Below are 19,301 nucleotides of genomic sequence, written 5' to 3' on the forward strand. Positions count from 1 at the left end.
CCGCGGAATCCGCAGCAATAGTAACCGCCGGCTCGGTGAAGGATGCTGTAAAAATAGCACTCACAGCCGGCGGTGACGTCATCACAGCTGGAACAGTCGGCTCAAAGGAGTGAGCAACTGAACCAGCGGAAGCAGGCGCAGGCGCCTGGGTCGTCGCCTCAGGTAGGCTGACCGGGCCTACCGTCATTGGCGGGGAGATACTCCTCTGCGCTCCACCCTGGAATGCGTCAACATCCACGCCTGCGTAAAGAAGATAAGTGTTAAACGATATTAAGCTATGAAGATAAAAGTTAAAGATAAGTTTGTACTTACGGGTTTTCTTGAGCTTGAAAGTACGGACGGGCGGGGATGAACCCGATGGAGCTGGCCTCTTCGCGCCGGTTACCGTTGTCATCCTTGGCTCTCCGGAGGTGACAATCGTCGCAGCCTCCGGAGCGGCGGTCTTATCACCACCGGGATTCCCCGCCACCTCTTCGCTCTCGGTCTCCGAATCAGACCGAGGCGCCGGATCGGCAGTGGAGGCCACCTTCTCCTTCCCCTTCCCGCCGGCGGCCTTCTTCTTCCGCACCAACGGAGGACCATCTGCGGATTCCTCATCAGAACATACGATTAAAGGAATTCCAGCAGAGGTTTCAACATTGAGGGGTCGAGGGTTGAATAGCGCCTTACCTGGCCGCCTGGCGCTCAGGATCTCGTGGCCTAGCGGGTAGACCTCCACGAACCGATCCGCCGTTTGTTCTAGGATGGGCAACTCGTTCTCGTCTAGAGCGCGAGTACCTATCCGAGCTGGACCGTCAGCCTCCCGCGGGTTCAGGAGCGACGTCAAGTCGTTCCCCTCTGAAATAAACAGGAAAGAAGTTAGAAGAAATTCTAAATCAACAAAAGGAAACAAAGCATACCGTAAGGAACAGAGTTCGAACCGTATTCAAGGACGATTGGGATCTTTTGCGCATCCGAAGCCTTCCACACTCGGCTCATCCCCAGCATCACCATCCCGGACTCCGCAAACCGGTAAACCGGAGATTGGACTCGGGATATCTTCGCAAACCATTCCGCCTCCTGGTAGTTGGAGGCGTGAAGGCTGGGAAGTGCTTGCCCATTCTTGAATTTCATGGCAAGGGGGATGGCGCGAGCAGAGATGTAGAAGAACTCCCGCTTCCACGAGCGAAGACTGCGCTCGGTCGCGCAAATCTTCAAACCCTTAATCCGGGTTGTCAACGTATACCACCCCTGGACGCACCTCCAAGTGTAGAAGGTCATCAGGCGGTCAACGAAGGGCTCAATGCCCAGTATCCGGCACACCCACTCGAAGTGGCGAACCTTGGCAATCGCCATCGGATGCACCTCGGTCAGGTGCACACCGTGCCTCTCCAGGACACGGAAAACAAACTTTGTCAATGGGAACCTAAGATTCCCATAAACAAAGAATGCAGCATAAACCCCGATCTTGCCTCTGGGGGCGTCGTACATAGTCTGATGGGGTTTAGGAAACTCAGGCTCGAGAGACTCGAGCATGAACTTCCTGACGACGTACTGGTACAGATCGCCAGGCAGAGCACACTGGCACTCGCCAGCAGTACTCTTGTCATCGGCTGTAGACTCGAGATCACGTGAAGACATCTTGCAGAAAGAAGAAAACGATTTCAAGAGAATGCTCGACGGAAAGATGAGTATTCGCCGGAAATCGTTCTTAAGATGAAGAGAAGAGTGAAAGTGTGGATTACAAAGAACCCTCTCCCCCTTTATATACTAATCGTAATTAATGCGATGAATTTAATGCGAAAGAGAGAGAAATCAAAGGTGCAATGAAACCATGACACGTGGCAAAAAGCAAGCTGGCAACAGCTGTTGACAGGACGCATACCATTAATTTCGCGGCCACGCGCCCGAAAAATCGCGCCCACGCGCCTGAAAAAGCGTCTGGAATGACCATGTACTGTCACGTCACCATAACTTCCTGCACGTCCTGACACAGTCAGAAGAAACCGTCGCACGACGTTTCAGAGGTTTGGACTGTTCTTATCTTTCCACCAACTCTTCGAATTTCAAAATTCAAAATTCAAAAAGATTAAAAAGTAAGCGGGAAAATACCCCTTACCTTGGCAACCAAGTAACCATAAGACGGACGAGGGTACAGTGTTAAGGCAAAACCCTTCACATACCTAGCACCCGCAGGGAATTGAAGCCAAGAAAACCTTGGCAAACAAGTAACCGTAAGACGGATGCGGGTACAGTGTTAAGGCAAAACCCTTCACATACCTAGCACCCGCAGGGAATTGAAGCCAAGAAAACCTTGGCAAACAAGTAACCGTAAGACGGATGCGGGTACAGTGTTAAGGCAAAACCCTTCACATACCTAGCACCCGCAGGGAATTGAAGCCAAGAAAACCTTGGCAAACAAGTAACCGTAAGACGGATGCGGGTACAGTGTTAAGGCAAAACCCTTCACATACCTAGCACCCGCAGGGAATTGAAGCCAAGTAAACCTTGGCAAACAAGTAACCATAAGACGGATGCGGGTACAGTGTAAAGGCAAAACCCTTCACATACCTAGCACCCGCAGGGAATTGACGCCAGGAATACCTTGGAAGTAAAGTAACCGTAAGACGAGCGCGGGTACAGTGTTAAGGCAAAACCCTTCACATACCTAGCGCTCCGCTGGGAATTGAAACCAAGAAGGATCTTCTGGGCAATGCTTGCGGAAACGGAAATAACATCCCCGCATAGCGGGAACGTCGAGAACTACGTTGTTTGAAGCTCCAGGATGGAATTGGTGGTTTTAACATAATTGATCACTATGTTCAAAACTACCAAAACCTCATGGAGAATCCACACAAGTGGGACTCAACGCTCCTGACTTGCGAGGAGGTTACAGACCTACCCGCATCATACCCAAAGACCAAGCAGGAAACTCGGGAATTTCTGCAAGTGACAAGGACTTCCGCGGGAGGAATCCCCATGGAAAACCTTAAAAAACCCTTTTCAAAACCCTTTGCTTAAGTCCAAAAGTTCACCTCACTTTATTAAACACTCATGAGAAGAACATTGGACTGGGGGGACTTGAAGAGGTAGGTCCCAGCAGAGCCCAGTTGGACCCGCAAGACTCACCTTGAAGAGGGACGTCTGCGCAGAAACCAACTGGATCCGCAGGACCAACCATGCTCAGAGACGTGACGTCCTTACGCGCAGTACGCAAGCTGTTCCCGCAGGAAATGCCTCCCAATGGTGAAGGACTCCGCCTGTTCCCGCAGCTTCGGATACAAGCCATCAGGGAAGGCCACCCGCGCAGCAAGGCTACACGCACAAGGCACTTAGCTCTCAATCACTCAGTGTCACCTGAAGGAATGAGCAAAGCCGGGGTCAATCCCGCACAAGGGCGGGAGGGGGAATACTCCCGCCCAAATAAGCCAGTCCGTACGATAAGGGAAGATCTTCTGTACTGTACCTGACGAGGTATGGGCAAAAGATCAGACTAAAGATACGACAGCTTGTTGATAACAGTATGGCGAGCAGCATGCTCCTGTACTGTATGTCACTATTAGCCGCTGCCTACTCACCAACTACTGCCATACCACGTGCATAGCCGGCAGTTGGTGGAAAAGGAATAGTACACAGCAGGCCTGGTCACTATCAGCCGCTGCCTACCCGCCAACTACCAGCAGGGCACGTGCGTAGGCCACTGTTGGTGGAACAGGAATACTGTTGCAGCCGGCCACACCTCCTTGGAAACCTACCTTCGGCTATAAATACCACAAATGGTATGACCATCTCATCTTATCACATTATCATCATATTATACCTGATATCTGCTCTAGCAATCTCTTAATATACATTTATATTTAAAGAGCAATCTAGTCTGATTCTCACGCCGGAGGGTGGTCACAAGGAGGAACCCCCCCCCCCTTCTCAGTGACGAGCTCACGGTCTGTTTTGCAGGTTATCAGAAGAACCATCTTTGCCGGGTCTAACCCCTCGTGAGAAACATCTATCTAACCCCCAGGTTACCCGTAATCTGTCCGGGGTCCGGTTAGTGTTTCTTCAAATCTAATCGTCATTAATCGTCATCTGATAACGGATAATCGTTTCTAATATGGTGTGTAATTGTGTGCATAACAGTCTTATGATGTCAACCATTTCCAATGACACAACCTATTACGCCCTGATGAAGATGATGATTCCCGATGGCTAATAACTGCATTTCATATCCGGTGGTGATGATGATGGTGACATGCGGTGGAGGTTGGTGGTGGTGGTGGAGGTGGCTAGAATTTATTTGATAAAAAACAGATGACGGGTGGCTATGTGGGACCCATATATGACACATGTGCATACCGGCTTAATAAAATGTAACGTCCACGTCAGTATGAACATAACATCGTTAGCGTTTAGTTAGTGATAGGATGACATAAACAAATAACATGAAATTTGGGAGGGTATAGATGAAAGTTGAAAGTATTTAAATCCAATGACACATTAATTAATGACGTAAATAACATCTATACTTCGTTAAAATATCGATGTCAGGTTATTGTTTTTACTAGTTTTAGAAAGTCATTTATAAATCAACATCTTGCATCGAATATTTAATTACATTTTGATTCATTAACAAATATATGAATTCTTGGACATTCAACCCCTCAAATAATTAAAATAAATAAAGTTTTTCTTTTACAAATAAGTATGCTTTTTTCTAGATGAAATGGGTTAAAATGATTTATGAAGACTTTGCTACATTCATAAAGGATCAAGAACACTTGATCTAACTTAATAATGGATCTTTAAAGATGTTGAAAACTCTTACATTTATGAACAAATGTCCCACAAATATTTGGTGATCTTTATTTTTCTCAATTCACGATGAATCAAAAGTAAATTTATTAATCTAAACATGGCATCATTTATAGTATTTTCAAGAAAGATGTAGCATTTGTTGATTTTATTACTACAGTGATAATTGAAGAGCTGAAATTTTAAACGAAGGGCTTTGGAATATCGATCACCCTCAACGGTTAAATCCGTTCGTCTCAAAATCGTCCCTTTTGGATTATAGTCAACGTGCATTGGTTAGCGTTATTAAAAAAGAAAGCAGAAGCACATGTCCTTTCATTGTCTACCCGATGAACCGGAAAAAATAATAAACCATTACATGTGAAAAAAAGAGCTCTCTTATTTCTATATATTGAATTATTAATGTTATAAAAACGAATATTACAAACTCTCTTAATGGAAACTAACAAAATGTACCGACAATAACCATATCATTCCGTAGAGTCGTAGACTAATACATATCACCAACAATAACTATATAATCCCGAATCCACTTATCATGATGTACTATCTGTTTCTATTTCTGTTTCCGTTTGTTTGCATAACATGAAGTTCATAATAAGGTGTAAAAATATGCCAACCATTTCATTATTCATCAAGTGAAAACCTTGAATCATGAAGACCTGATACATTCCTGATTCCAGAAGATTCAAACATATTGTATATACAATCTGCGTTCGAATGACACAACAGTCAACAACATCATCATAAAAACAAAGTTTCATCACGAGACGTACTGTCATATTCACCACCGCAAATCATGCATACCCTAGCTGTAACTACTTACCAAAAATAACGTGTTGCCAAGTTTAAATTAAAATAACAATATGTGGGAGGAGGAGAATATTAGAGATTGAGGGTTAACCAATCCTCTTACGAAATATCGAGTATATCTCATCAAGAAGTAGCCATTGCGGCAGTATAAAAGACTTTGCGTTTGCGTACTGTATTACTCTGTTCACTGCAACACATAAACTACTTTTGTCTTAAAACTCTTTCAAACCCTAACCCTAACCCTAACCTTACTCCATGGACAACAACAATAACTCTTTCAAAGATGAAGCCAGCAAGATCTCCGATGAAAACCCTAGCAACACCATTGCTGATCCTGCCGTTGTTGCTGAAGAGCCTGCCAATCCGAACCGGCCTGCTGCTGCCGTTACGAGAACGCCGTTCACAAATCTCAGTCAGGTCGATGCGGATCTTGCTCTCGCTCGTACACTGCAAGATCAGGTATGTATTATTGTTTAGTTAGGTCGAATTAGCCGTTGGAGTATGAAATTGATGTGGAATTATGTTATTGATTGCTGATAGTTTTGTGTTATGTGAAATGAATATGCTAGATCAGGTATGCGCATGTATATATGTAATTTCGTTGTTTATTTGGGTTGAATTAGCCGTTGGAGCATGAAATTAATGTGAAATTGTGTTTTGTTAGCTTGTGTTTTATCTCTGATTTTGTTGTTGATTAGTTTATTTAGGTCGAATTAGCCATTGGAGCTTGAAGTTGATGTGAATTTGTGTTTTGATAGTTTGTGTTTGTATATTATGAAATTGAGGTCGTGTTTATCTCTGATTTTATTGTTGATTAGGTCAGATTAGGCGTTGGAGTATGCAGTTTGATGTGAGACTATGTTATTGATTCTGATAGTTTTGTGTTTGTATGTTTTGAAATTGAGGTTTTGTTTATTTCTAATCTTATTGTTGATTAACTTATTTAGGTCGAATTAGGCGTTGGACTGTTGGAGTTTGAAATTTGATGTGAAATTATGTTATTGATTGTGATAGCATTGTGTTCTGTTAGTTTGTGTTTGTATATTATGAAATCGAGGTTGTGTTTATCTCTGATTTCATTGTTTGTTAATTTATTTAGGTCGAATTAGACATTGGAGTATGACATTTGATTAATATTATGTTATTGATTGTGATATTTTAGTGTTTTGTTAGTTCGTGTTTGTATTGTATCTGATTTCAATGTTTATTAGCTTACTTAGGTTGAATAAGGCGTTGGAGTATGAAATTTGATGTGATATAATGTCATTGATTGTGATAGTTTTGTGTTTTGTTAGTTTGTGATTCTATTTTACGAAACTGTGATTGTGTTTATAGGAAAGGGCGTATATGATGTTGAGGATGAACGGAGGTGGAAGTGACCATGAAAGTTGGGAAACTGGAAGCTATGTGGAAGGTGAAGATGATGAGTTTGATCAAAATAATAGTGAATATGTTGGTTCTGATGTTGAAGAAGATGAAGAAGATGCATTTGATGTGCATGCTCACCTTGATAATGGATCTAGTGAGGAAGATAGGGGCAACCGAGGTGTTGAGTTGGACCCGGCTTCTTTTCCGAATGATGAAGCGTATGCAAGGGCGTTACAGGATGCTGAAGATCAAGAAATGGCTGCTAGATTGCTGGCTCTCACCGGCATTAATGGAAGTGAGTTTCGAATTTAATTATTTGTTTCATTTTCTTGTTTTAGGTTAGTCTTGTTGGATGCTGTTTCCGCTTCCGGTTAAAACGTGTATGGTTAACAAAGTTTTTGCTGATTGCCAGTGGTTACCGAGGAGGAAGAGGATAGTATGGAGGATGATGGTGGCAATTCTCAGGTAATTGTTCGATTTTTAATTTAGCTCAATAGTATTGTTTACATGTGTTTTCACACACTTGCTCATTAAAAATCTAGTCATGAGCATAGTCACATAAGTCGCTCAACAAGCCGTGAAATTTGTATTGGAACGTTTTGTTCCCAAACGAATTCGCAATTGATTCAAATTGCTATCAGATCGCGAATTGATTAGGCTGCTTCGTCGTTCCAAATCGATGATAGATACAAATCCAATTGACTGGTTTGTTGCTCCAAATGGATGGTGAAAACGATTTCAGTTGACTGGCTTGTCGATTCAGAGCTAAATTAAAGCCGATCTGATGGATATGGTAATCAGTTTAATCGATCCAATGATTCCAATCAATTTGGGCGGCAAATTAGGCAACTTCTCATTTCCCTATTTTTAGGTATTAATTAAAAGGATTCCAAAATCCAAAGACGATCAATTAATTTGGGCAGTTTATATTATATTATAAATATAAAATCTGTATATTAGTAATTTATATTACAAAATATAATCAATTAACTAGTAATTTTCAAATTTTTAAAAACCGCCAATAAATTAATAATTTAGAACTTTTATGTTTTCGTTGTTTGCTTTGTTCTTGATTAGAGTTTGGATTTTGAAATTCTGTTTTGAATTGGGAACGCCGAACCGAACTCTACGGTACAGCGTACCGGTTTGTACAGAAATGAACTGGCGAATTGCGTTACCTTTCTTCGTTCCTGTATCGGAGCAAACCGCGATCCATGTGACTATGGTCATGAGTTTGTCAATTATCAAACTTTTGATCATATGTTTGGATTCTCTAATCTGCGTGTACTCATATAGAATGTTAAGGTTAACAATGAAAAACAAGTGAGAAGAACAAAAGAAACACACACATTAACACTTGTAAACTATATGTCTGCAAAATGAGTTAGCACTTGTAAACTTACTAGTAATAATAATGCATATAGATATTTTAGATACTTGAGCAAAACCGAATAACCAGTTTAGTACTATTATATTGCGCAGTGTACGCTTTTTGCTTGTACACCTTGAGTGTATTTTTTCTGTTGGTATAGGTACCATAACGAATTTTGTTTTTTCATGATGTTGTCTCAATTATTGTGGTAACATTAAATATATTATTCTTGAGGACATAACAATAATGAAAATGAAAACCTAGTTTTTCTTATGAACACGTTAAATTTTAAGTATGTGTAAGTGTGATAATTTTGAGTTTATTTTTTGTTATAACTTATAAATATGTTTTGAAAGTGTGATACTAGATTGTTTTTATGTTCAAGTATAACAATATAAAAAGCGACACATAATTACTTTTCTAGTTTTTTTTAATAATGAACGCTTCGCATAAGTGACATGCACCTCTCACATCATATTTTTGGACTAATAGACATTAGAGCCCCTCACGCTTTTTAAAAACCAAGGTTGTAAGAAGCGAGATGTGCTCCAGAGCATGTAGGTCCAAAACCCGAGGCTACATGAGTCGTTCCTCTATGTACAACCGAATAAGCTTTATGTACAACCAAAATCTGCATTTTTCTGTTAGATTTTTTTACTTTATTACATATTTGTTCATTACACATCTTGCTTCACTCTATACTATTTTTCAAAATAACTGATATCCGCTTACCACTCTTCATATGTGTTGATGCTTAGTGTTTGTATCTTTCAGGGCTCATGGGATGATGTTGACCCAGATGAACTTTCATACGAGGTAACAAAATCATTTCATTATCTCAAGTTAGTTGTGTTTTGTTCTTGTATGTGTTTCTGCTCACATGTAATTATTTTAGGAACTGATTGCGCTGGGTGAAGTAGTCGGGACCGAAAGCAGAGGGCTTTCTGCTGATTCAATTGCTTCTTTACAGTCAGTCGTCTACAAGACCCAAAATGCTCAAAATGGAAGCAGTGAAACGTAAGTACAATTCTCTTCTGATCTTTTCTTTAATTTGACCAAAAAGAGTTAAAGCACTCCGTCCATATTCTCTTTGTTATTTTTTTTATTTGCATGTTTCAGATGTGTTATCTGTCGCTTAGACTATGAGGATGGTGATAACTTGACCTTGCTTCCGTGCAAGCACTCGTACCATGCTGAGTGCATAACCAACTGGTTACAAATAAACAAGGTATATGTTTTTACTATCAAATTTAGCTTTTTAATTAATTATCATTTTTGAATTAAGCAATCTAGTATTAAGGTGAAATCTTAATAATATATGTTTGTCGGTTTACAAAATATGAATGATGTTTGCTTCTCATGTGCAGGTGTGTCCAGTTTGTAGCACTGAGGTGTCGACATCTAGTGCGGGTTGTGGACATTGATGTGGTTGTAAACTTTCTTTGTTCTGGTTTGTCTATTGGTCCATTGTTTTAAATTTTATTTAGTTAAATTTGTACAAAATGTTATAAACTAGGTGGCTTTTATTATATTTAATCTCATGAATTTATGGCATGGTTAGTTTTTTTATGACTCATTGAAGTTTTATTATGATGATTGAATAAGAACTATATTATTTATCAATAAATGTTGTCAACAACAATGTTGTACCATTTTTTAAATGATTTAAAGAAATTCTTTTATCCAAATCAGATAGTTTTTACAGAGAATTATTCATCTCAATATTTTTTTACATACTAGGACTAGGGGTTGTTTGGTATGTTGATAGTCTTGGAAGTGTAGTTGCCTAGTTGGAGTTGAAATGTTTTCCTATATAAATCATGTTTGGTCCATATTTGTGAAAAATAGAATTTAACATTTGTGGAAAATGCATTTGGATTGTTTCTTTTTTTTTAATATTAATACTTTCATTCATCGGCTTTCAAATTCTCCGTTGAAATTAATATATATATATATATATTAATTTGTAAGTTATCGGTTACTCACAATTCTACACTGTTCACAAGAAATACCTATAGGGTTTTGACAAGTGTGCAAAGCAACACTATTTTCAATGTGACGGTTGCAATTTATAGAGGTGCACAAAAAAACCGGTTCCGGAACCTAACTGGTGGAACCGAACCAGAACCGGTTCCAGTTCCTACATGGTTGGCCCAATACCCGGTTTGGGTATTTTTGTACCCGAAAATCGTACCCGGTTCTTCTATTTGTATGTCCCCATCGGTTTCAACCCGGTTCCTACCCGGTTCTTAATTGTAACCGGTTCGGTTCCTACCCGAAAAACCCGGTTCCGGCGGGTTTTTTTTATTAGTCAAACATTGGTCAAATTAGCCGTTGGAACCGCTTCCAACGGTAATATAGCCGTTGGAACCGGTTTTTGAGACACAAAATAGCCGTTGGAACCGGTTCCAACGGTAATATAGCCGTTGGAACAGGTTTTTGAGAGAGAATAGAGCCGTTGTAACCGGTTCCAACGGTAATATAGCCGTTGGAACCGGTTTTTGATGCCCGAAACCTATATATAACTTGTTTTCCACCACTTGTTTCACCACCAAACTCAAAAACAAATTAAAATACTACTCCTTTAGTGGGAGGGTGTTATCTATGCGAAGAACAAAATTAACTCCCGAGTCTCTAGAGGTTTGCATTTGCCTAAAGGACCATTTGGATGCGGTGGATCGTGTACAACACAAGGCGAACTTTGAAGACGAAATACCAATAGAGCGTCATATTCATGATGAGGAGGCGAAGGACGTGGTTTCTTCCGATAACGAAGACGAGGGTGAAGACGAGAATGAAGACGAAGAAGAGTTGTAATTTGTGTTTTTTATTTGTTTTAGTAAAATTATTTGTAACTTGTTCAACTAATATTTAGTTTTGATTTGTTTAATTATAATTACTTTTGTTACTCATGATTAATTTTTTGTACTTTTTTAATAACAACGAACATTTTATTTATTTAAACAATAACTATTACAAACATTATTAAAACATAAAAGATACTAAACATAACAACTAAAACTTAAAAAACAAAGTCCGTCGTTTTAATTCGGGAATACTTATTTTTGGGTTGTAGAGCCAGACGATTCTCCCACTTCCGCTTTTTTAGCATCCAAACTTCTTTTCTCTCGACAATACTTATTCGTATGTTTTCGTAATGTCGAGTTGGACGCTGCTTTAAGAAACTTCGAGCAATATTTGCAACGTGCCATCTCATGTGAGTCGGTCATTAGACACAAATCGTAATGAACCCAAACATCGGGGCATCTTGTTGTTTCGATCACCATAACAACGTCGTCATTAGTTGCCATTTGTTGTCGGTTTAAGCTTAATTGTGTTTTGGAGTGTGTTTTATAGTTTTGGAAGTGGTTTAACAAGTACACACTCATACATTGGTATTTATAGAATGAAAAATGGCTAAATATAGTAATAAAACCGGTTCCAACGGTCAAAAACGGCTATATAGCCGTTGGAACCGGTTTCTAACGGCTATATTGTTTGAATTTCAAAAAGAACCGGTGGAACCGGTTTTTACGTAATAACCGGTCCGGTTCCAACCCTACCCGGTTCCTAAAAGTTTGCATTTCTGGGCATCGGTTCGGGTCGGGAACCGAACCGGTTCTTGACTGGAACCGGTTTCATTTTCTACCCGGTGTGAAAAAAACCGGTTCCGAACCAGTTCGGGTTTTCAAGGTGAACCCGATTTGTGCACCTCTAGCAATTTATTATTTGTTTATAGTAAATAGTAAATAGTATGGACCAAATAAATTACTCTATGTTTACCTATTAGTTTTGTGCTTTCCACTTGACGTGTTTATCCACCTGTCCTTCCTCTGTACTATCTATAGTGTGTGGACAAAAGGTGCAAGTCCCTTTACTAAATGTATTGCTTTGTGATGTTACTTAATTGTTTAACTCGGTTACTTTAGACTTTTAGTTAAGGCTTTGTTGTCTTTTCTTCGTTGTTATTTTTTTCTTTATATTTGTTTTTAATTCATAGTTGTTTTACTATTATTTTTATAACTTAACTAAATTAATTTTAAATTGTAAAAAAGTTATATAATGATTATCTTTGATAAATAGCAAAAGAAATCAATGAAGTAAACACATGCCGAAGTTATTTTAGATATATTAAATTACAATATGATTTTGTTGGGTTTTTTTCTTTCCGGTATTGTAGAAAGCCTAACCGATAGCGACCGAATTCATGTCGACTAACTACAATAATGGCTGCGTGTTTGCCTTTTTTTTGGGGAGGGGGGTTGTTAACTTTCGCACCATAACGAACGTAGCCGATAAACATCGTTTTAAACATTTTATATTTTTCATTATAAGATATATGACTGTTACTACTATTATGGGCGTTTACTAATCTATTTTTGGGTTGTGTTAGTATTGGTACAAACTTAACTGATACCAACCTAAATTGTGTAGCTTTAATCATAAGTTGTGTGTGTAACGATATTGTTTTGTTTTTTCACAAAACTAGTCTTGATGGTTGATCCTGACCGAATTCATGTCCCCTCGCCGCAACGCGTCGGGTTTTTTACTAGTTTTATATAATTACCAAGTAATCCTTACATTTTTAAAAGATAGTGATGGAATTATTTTTAGTAGGAGTTTATTAAGAGAATTTATGTATTTATATTTTTTAACATTCTAGTTCCTTTAATAAATTTGTAAACCAAACATGATATAAAAATGTAAATTATTTATTCATATTCTTTTCGTGAATTCCAACAAAAATTTTCAGTGAACCGAACGATCCATTAATATGTAAAAAAAAAAGTTACAATTATGCTCAAATTTAAAATGTGTAGAGACGTTTAATGTGTAAAAGTTCTTACTGGACTTTTGTAAGAAAATGAAAACAAAAAAATTATGTTATCTTTTTGCTCGAAAAAATTGTCAAGAGAAAAAGTTAAAAAAACTACAAAATGTATGTTAGTTTTGCATAGGTATTGTCTAATGTATAACAAATAGTTAGTATTGTAACAATCAATATATACGTTGATAGTTTCATGAAAACTTTCTCAAACATAATTATGAGAGTAAATTGTTTGGCCAGTCAATGTGGTTTTCAAATAAAGTACAATTAATCCTCGGACTTAACTAATTATTAATAACAAACTTGGTTCTACACATTAACAATTTATTTCTTGTGCGATTGTACAGTCTAGTCCCTAGCTTGACTGTGTTTGAAGATCGAGTATGAGAATCAAAGGGAAAAATGGACAACTAACATCTAGGGACTAGAGTGTGCAATCCAAGCGTTGCATCTTTTCAGCTTGAAAAGACTATAATACCCTCATGTGAGGAGAATTAACGGTGAAATCTAATGGACGTTCATGTATGGGATCACACAAGGAATAAGTTGTTAGCATGTAGGATCAGGTTTGCAATTAATTAAGTATAAGGATCAAACGTGAAGTATTTAAAAACCATAGTGCCTCATATTAAAAAGAATAATAAGAAAGGAAAATAAAGTAGGTTTAGCGTTTAGCAATATTAGCATGCTTGATATCACATTTAAGACCGCCATGCCCCATAAAAGTCAAATATTTTTGTTTAAGATTCTTGTTAGTAAATCTTATAATATTATTGGGTAAAGTGCTTATATAATTACAAGATATATATTTAAAATATTAAATATTTATGAATTTGAGCAAGAAATCGATCATAAAACATCAACATTATTCACAAAATCTTGTTAATAACTATGAGATTAAACATATTAAAACTTACGTATAACTAAAATAATGGTTAAATACTAATATATTATATTATGTTTAGAAATTAGAATCATGTATGTCTTGCTCTGGACCCGGTTAGAACCTAGTCTCCCTACAAAGAATCCAAAGTAAAAACATAAAAATAATTAAAAAGATTTAAAAGTAAAAAAGAATGTAGAAAAATGGTATCCCGCGTGAACCCTATATATTATTACACGCCCTCCTTTTGATCTCTATTCATACAACACTTGCAAGACAAACAGCAAACCCTAACACTAATATTAGCTTGATTAAATCTTTGTCACGATGGTTAACAAAGTTATTGGCATACTTGTCTGTCTTGTCATCGTCGTGTTAGATATAGTTGCGGGATTTCTTGGTATAAAAGCCGAAGCAGCACAAAATCAGGTTTGACAACTGTTTTTTAAACTCATTTTTAGAATCAAAACATTACTAGAAAATAGACTTTTACCGACAAATTATCTATGAATGATACGTTATTTGTATTTCATATGAATGAATTTGTGATTTAATGTTTGTTTTTTTTTTGTGTGTGATGAGTATATAGGAGAAGCATTTGAGGTTGTGGTTGTTTGAGTGCAAAGAACCAAGCCAAGAAGCATTTAGGTTCGGTGATGGCGCAATTTTGTTGTTGATTGTAGCTCATGTGTTGGCTAACTTGCTAGCTGCTTGCACCGCGTGTAGTCAAGAGGGCAACCATAAAGCTTCTGAGTGGAGAAAACAATTGTTATTTGTATCTCTCATAATTACATGGTACTCATTTCCTATCTCCTTTCATCTTTTATAATAATCTTAGTTAATCATATATATTTTGTAATTTCTTTTTAACTTTAATCGAACAAATAAACACACACGAAAACAATCGGGAGCGGGAGAGAGGGAGTGTTGATCTATTAGAAATCATTACGAGTAGTGCAACATTTTTATCTCATGATATGACAGATAAATGTGAGTGAGATTTTATTGAATACTTTTATTTGCTTGTTTAGGCTCACAGATAAATGTGAGTGAGTTTTTTGGGTCGAACCCATATACCGTTTATTTGCTTTCATATAAAAATGTGTTTCATACATTATGCTTAAAGTATGAGTATTTTATTATTCCAGCATATAAAATTTTAAAATTAAGCTGACATAGCCTAAATATAATTGTTTCAGAAGAATAAAAGTAATATGTATGTTTAAAATTTTGAAGTATAATAATAGTCATGTTTGTGTCATACCATGAATACTGAATACACGAATCATGTTTAGGTTCATTTGTATGACATGATTACAAGAAAAATTTTCAGGTTTGTATCAGGTTTGAATATACGAATATAATCAAACGTACAATGTTTTGTGTCAGGATAATTGCACTCGCTGGAATCGGGTTGCTGGTGATTGGGACGAAAGCAAATGACAAATCGAATGCTTCTTGTGGACTCTCGCATCATCATTTACTTTCCATTGGAGGGATATTGTGTTTCTTTAATATCCCGTTTTCTACCGTTTATTACGTTATTGCCACTGCTTAGGTCCAGTGAAAAGTCAAAAAGATCAAATGTTTTTATTGACTTTTGAATCGAGTGTGTTTTGCTTTTGCCTATCCCATATCCTGCTTTCATGGACCTTTTTGTCATCTGTCAATTTACTAATTTACCCGTCTTTTATGATTGAATTTTTAGTTTTTCAAGGAGTAATAGGTAACCGAACTTGTTGTGTTAAAATGTTTTAAGTTTAGTATGGATAGAAACTCGTCGTGTATTACATTGGTAGAAGAAAAGGCATGTGTTTTAATATGATTTTTTATTTACTTTATTTTGCAAGTTTGTTCATCATACGTATCAGTGTGAGAATGATGTGGTTGTTACACGTATACGCACGTAAGATTAGAAGCAATACAAATAAGATGGACATAATGTTGGGATATGTGAGAGGGATAAGGATACGAGACGAAACTCATTACAATGTTAGATTCAGACGTATCGTTGTAACTGAGTTAACTGCGTCGTTATTATATGTATGAATGATAACTATGATGAAGAGAAGGCGCTAAGAAATGCTTAGTTAAGACCCTTCAGAAATTACTCTCATGCCTTCTTGAATCATGAATCCTAGAAAATAATGTTTTAAACAATGAACATATTACAAATCATTTTACTAGTCTAGGGGTTTACACTAAGTGGTTTTGGATTATTTTACGTTGGTTTTTATTCTTTGGTTTGCCATAACGCTAAGATCATAACCATTGCGGTTGATGGACCTATGCCACACAAAAGAACCTCCAAAAACTAGTTCTTGACCAAGGACCGAACAGGCAAACACCATCCATCTCTTCCATTTAACCAAACCAACTTGCAATTTTTTTTTCTCTCAAATCAAATAAAAACATATATTTTTATGGCACATTCAACAAGTTTAATAACTTAACCAAAAAAAGATGGTAGGAAACATCAATTGCGTTTAAAGTCGCATTAAGTATGTCTAAACGTTTACAACATCATGCTTCTAAGTGTCGGTAGCTAAACATTATGATACTCGTATACCAGACCCCATCCAACCCAATCCCATTTATAGAGAATGTATCCTAACAAAACATCATACCTTTCTGGTTGGAGTAGTCAACCCAACCCAACAGTCTTATAGACAAAACAAGCTCTACTAGTACATTGTGAATGAACCAATGTACCAACAAAGCAAACTCAAGACCTTCTATACTCTCGACTCCGGTTAGATGATGTCGCTGACTGTCCTCTACTCTGCGTTCTACCCTGCATATAAAAAACCAAACTTTATGTCTTTATGACACCTTATGGATATAATATAAACAAATATTAAAGGTAAAGAATAAAATTGTAATTAAACATTTAAACCTGATAAGATGCTTTATATGCTGCTCTTCTTTTAAGGAAAACCTTCATAGCCTGTTTCTTTTTCTCTTCTGCTTTGAGTTTGGTTAAGCTGGGCCTGTAAATGATTATAGTTCGACCGATTCGACCAACCACAACAGAACCGGTGGCTTCCTCTAACTGACTCACCACATCGTCTAGCTCTCCCGGACAGTTATTGTGAATTTTAAGCTGTTGCAATCATTAGAATTAAAACACAGAGATGACTCTTGTTAATGATACTGAAGTGGAGGAATACCATAACCATAGCATGTATATAATGAATACACACACAGAAATATTTAAGAGTTTTTAAGTTAAACCAAAATGGCATAATAATCGGCTCACATTAATTTATATAGAAGACAAAAAATGGCATAATTCACTATAGTTTTTACATGGATTCACTATAATATTATTGATAGATAAAATTTTAACTTGTTACCTTTTGAACACTAAAATAAGAAATTAGTATAAATAAATACAAATAAGGCTCTATTACTACAAAAGAAGTTTTATGCGTAACCAAAAATTAGTATTTTTAACTCTGTGTGTACAAGTAGTCTATGCTTAAGATACAAGTGATCTGTCGTTCTGTACAGCTAACTTAGCAGCTTCATCAGCTCATTGTACAGGCTTATTAAGCACATTCAAAAACAATGCAAACAGGTCTTCTAAAATTTTAAACAACCTCCAAGTTTACAGGTCAAAACATAACATTATGCGCATCGGTGTTTCATCACCACGTTATGCATTCCTGATGCGCGTGTTTTAAAACCAAGGCTTGAAGTAATCATGTCAGAACCAAATTAAGGAATTCTTTAAACTCAGAAAATGCAATGAAATCGAAGCTTTATCTTAGTGAATATAATCCTAAGATGAATGACGTACTAACTATATTTGCATTAGAACTACTTTAAGGACTTAGAGATAAGTGCCTCAAATTGGTGTCACTCTACATGATGCCTCGATTAAATGTAACTAGATACGTTGCTTCTTGAAACTAGCATCACTAAAATTGAGAAAACCGCGCTTCATGTAGCGGTATCTACAAAAGATGATTTGAAAGATGTGGAAGAGTCCGTAAGAAAGCTAGTGAATTTGATGGAAAAAGAAGACTTGGCACATGAATAAAAATTCAACACTATGCTCCATTTAACGAATGCAGCTAGAAACATTGACAACGTTAATATTATGACAGAAAAGAACAATATTTTGCTGACAATGCCATGTTCTTAACAGTTTCAACGTTTCTAGCTGCGAAGCCCAAATGAAAAACAACAGTTAATTTCATTTTCAAGGACGAAACGTCCTCTTTTTCATCCAATCCATTAAATGTCTCACAAACTCTACCACATCTTTCGGATCCCCATTTGCACGTTCCGCCACGTGAAGTGCAGTTCCACATTTTCAGTAACACTAAACCTTACCAACAGCGGTTTCTTTTCAAGAACAACTTTAGCAATGTTTCTAGTTATACAGAGTCAATACACCATATAAACGAACACCGATTTTGAGGTTAGCTTCTCTAGTACCTCGGATTCATCTTAAAATTCGCTTCACTAAAATAAAACCTCAATACTACTGCATATGGCATTATTCCTAAACCCTAACATCCAACTAATGATAACACAATGCTTAACTACTGAAACCGAATTTGAAACGAAAGAAAGTTAATACCTTGAGAAGCTCATTAGCTTCAAGGGTTTCGACCAACGCAATGGCAACGGCATCGGTAACACCGGACTTGCCGACCTGTTGGGATTTAAGCTTTTTCCCCAAACTGTTGGCATAAGAACCCAACTCTTTCTTTTCTTTCACACTCATTGATTTCAGTTTCGACAGCATTTCGTTATGGGCACTTAATATTCTAGGGTCTACAGGAGCCTGCTCAGCCTCAGTTTCTGTAGGACCCACATCGTCAATTTGGGTTTCCGAAACGACGTCGGTTTTGGTGTCGGAGTGGGTTTCGTCTCCGGTGAATATGACGGGTTCAACGGCGGTGTTGGTGGAGGTGGAGAGAGGTCTAGGGATTAGTGAGGAGAGTGGAGTGTGAGAGATTGGAAGTGGAGGGGTAAAATTGGAAATTGAAGTGGTGTTTGTGAAGGGTTTGAAGAAATGAAGGGCGGAGGTGGTGGTTGATGGCGGCGGACGGCGAAGGAGACATCGGAGGATAAGAGGGGAAGCTGATGATGATAACGCGCCCATATTGCTACCGAGTAAGATGGTGAATCCACGCTCCTGTTTCATTTATTTAGAGGTCAATTAAGTTTTTGTCGGATTAACGGACGGATTTTGAACACCGTACTAAACGAAAATTCGTGAAATGTCCATCTAC

The 19,301-nt window shown here is 37.7% G+C and overlaps 3 protein-coding genes across 4 annotated transcripts; 2 read left to right on the forward strand and 1 right to left on the reverse strand.

Annotated features, from left to right (window-relative positions):
- The first annotated feature begins 5,682 nt into the window (after positions 1-5,682).
- Positions 5,683-9,895, forward strand: LOC143598160 (E3 ubiquitin ligase BIG BROTHER-related-like). Its single transcript, XM_077076452.1, has 7 exons — positions 5,683-6,060; positions 6,937-7,264; positions 7,382-7,434; positions 9,116-9,157; positions 9,237-9,358; positions 9,461-9,569; positions 9,709-9,895. Exons 1-7 carry the CDS (start codon positions 5,857-5,859, stop codon positions 9,763-9,765), a joined length of 915 nt encoding a protein of 304 aa, XP_076932567.1. The 5' UTR covers positions 5,683-5,856; the 3' UTR covers positions 9,766-9,895.
- A 4,449-nt stretch (positions 9,896-14,344) lies between these two features.
- On the forward strand, positions 14,345-15,785 carry LOC143598156 (protein VASCULATURE COMPLEXITY AND CONNECTIVITY-like). Its single transcript, XM_077076447.1, has 3 exons — positions 14,345-14,481; positions 14,642-14,847; positions 15,442-15,785. The coding sequence occupies exons 1-3, from the start codon at positions 14,380-14,382 to the stop codon at positions 15,608-15,610; spliced, it is 477 nt and encodes a 158-aa protein (XP_076932562.1). The 5' UTR covers positions 14,345-14,379; the 3' UTR covers positions 15,611-15,785.
- Positions 15,786-16,316: 531 nt separating this feature from the next.
- On the reverse strand, positions 16,317-19,179 carry LOC143598157 (uncharacterized). 2 transcript variants are annotated; one of them, XM_077076449.1, is made up of 3 exons: positions 18,644-19,179; positions 16,949-17,155; positions 16,317-16,834 (listed from the first exon to the last, which is right to left on the reverse strand). In XM_077076449.1, exons 1-3 carry the CDS (start codon positions 19,169-19,171, stop codon positions 16,778-16,780), a joined length of 792 nt encoding a protein of 263 aa, XP_076932564.1. In that variant the 5' UTR covers positions 19,172-19,179; the 3' UTR covers positions 16,317-16,777. The 2 variants fall into 2 exon arrangements, with proteins under 2 accessions (XP_076932564.1, XP_076932563.1); XM_077076448.1 differs by having other exon boundaries at positions 16,323-16,846.
- Positions 19,180-19,301: the final 122 nt, after the last annotated feature.

The sequence above is a fragment of the Bidens hawaiensis genome, unplaced genomic scaffold (assembly GCF_021521415.1).
Source record: "Bidens hawaiensis isolate Kalapana, Puna unplaced genomic scaffold, B.hawaiensis_p1.1 tig00049720_1, whole genome shotgun sequence".
Lineage (NCBI taxonomy): Eukaryota > Viridiplantae > Streptophyta > Magnoliopsida > Asterales > Asteraceae > Bidens > Bidens hawaiensis.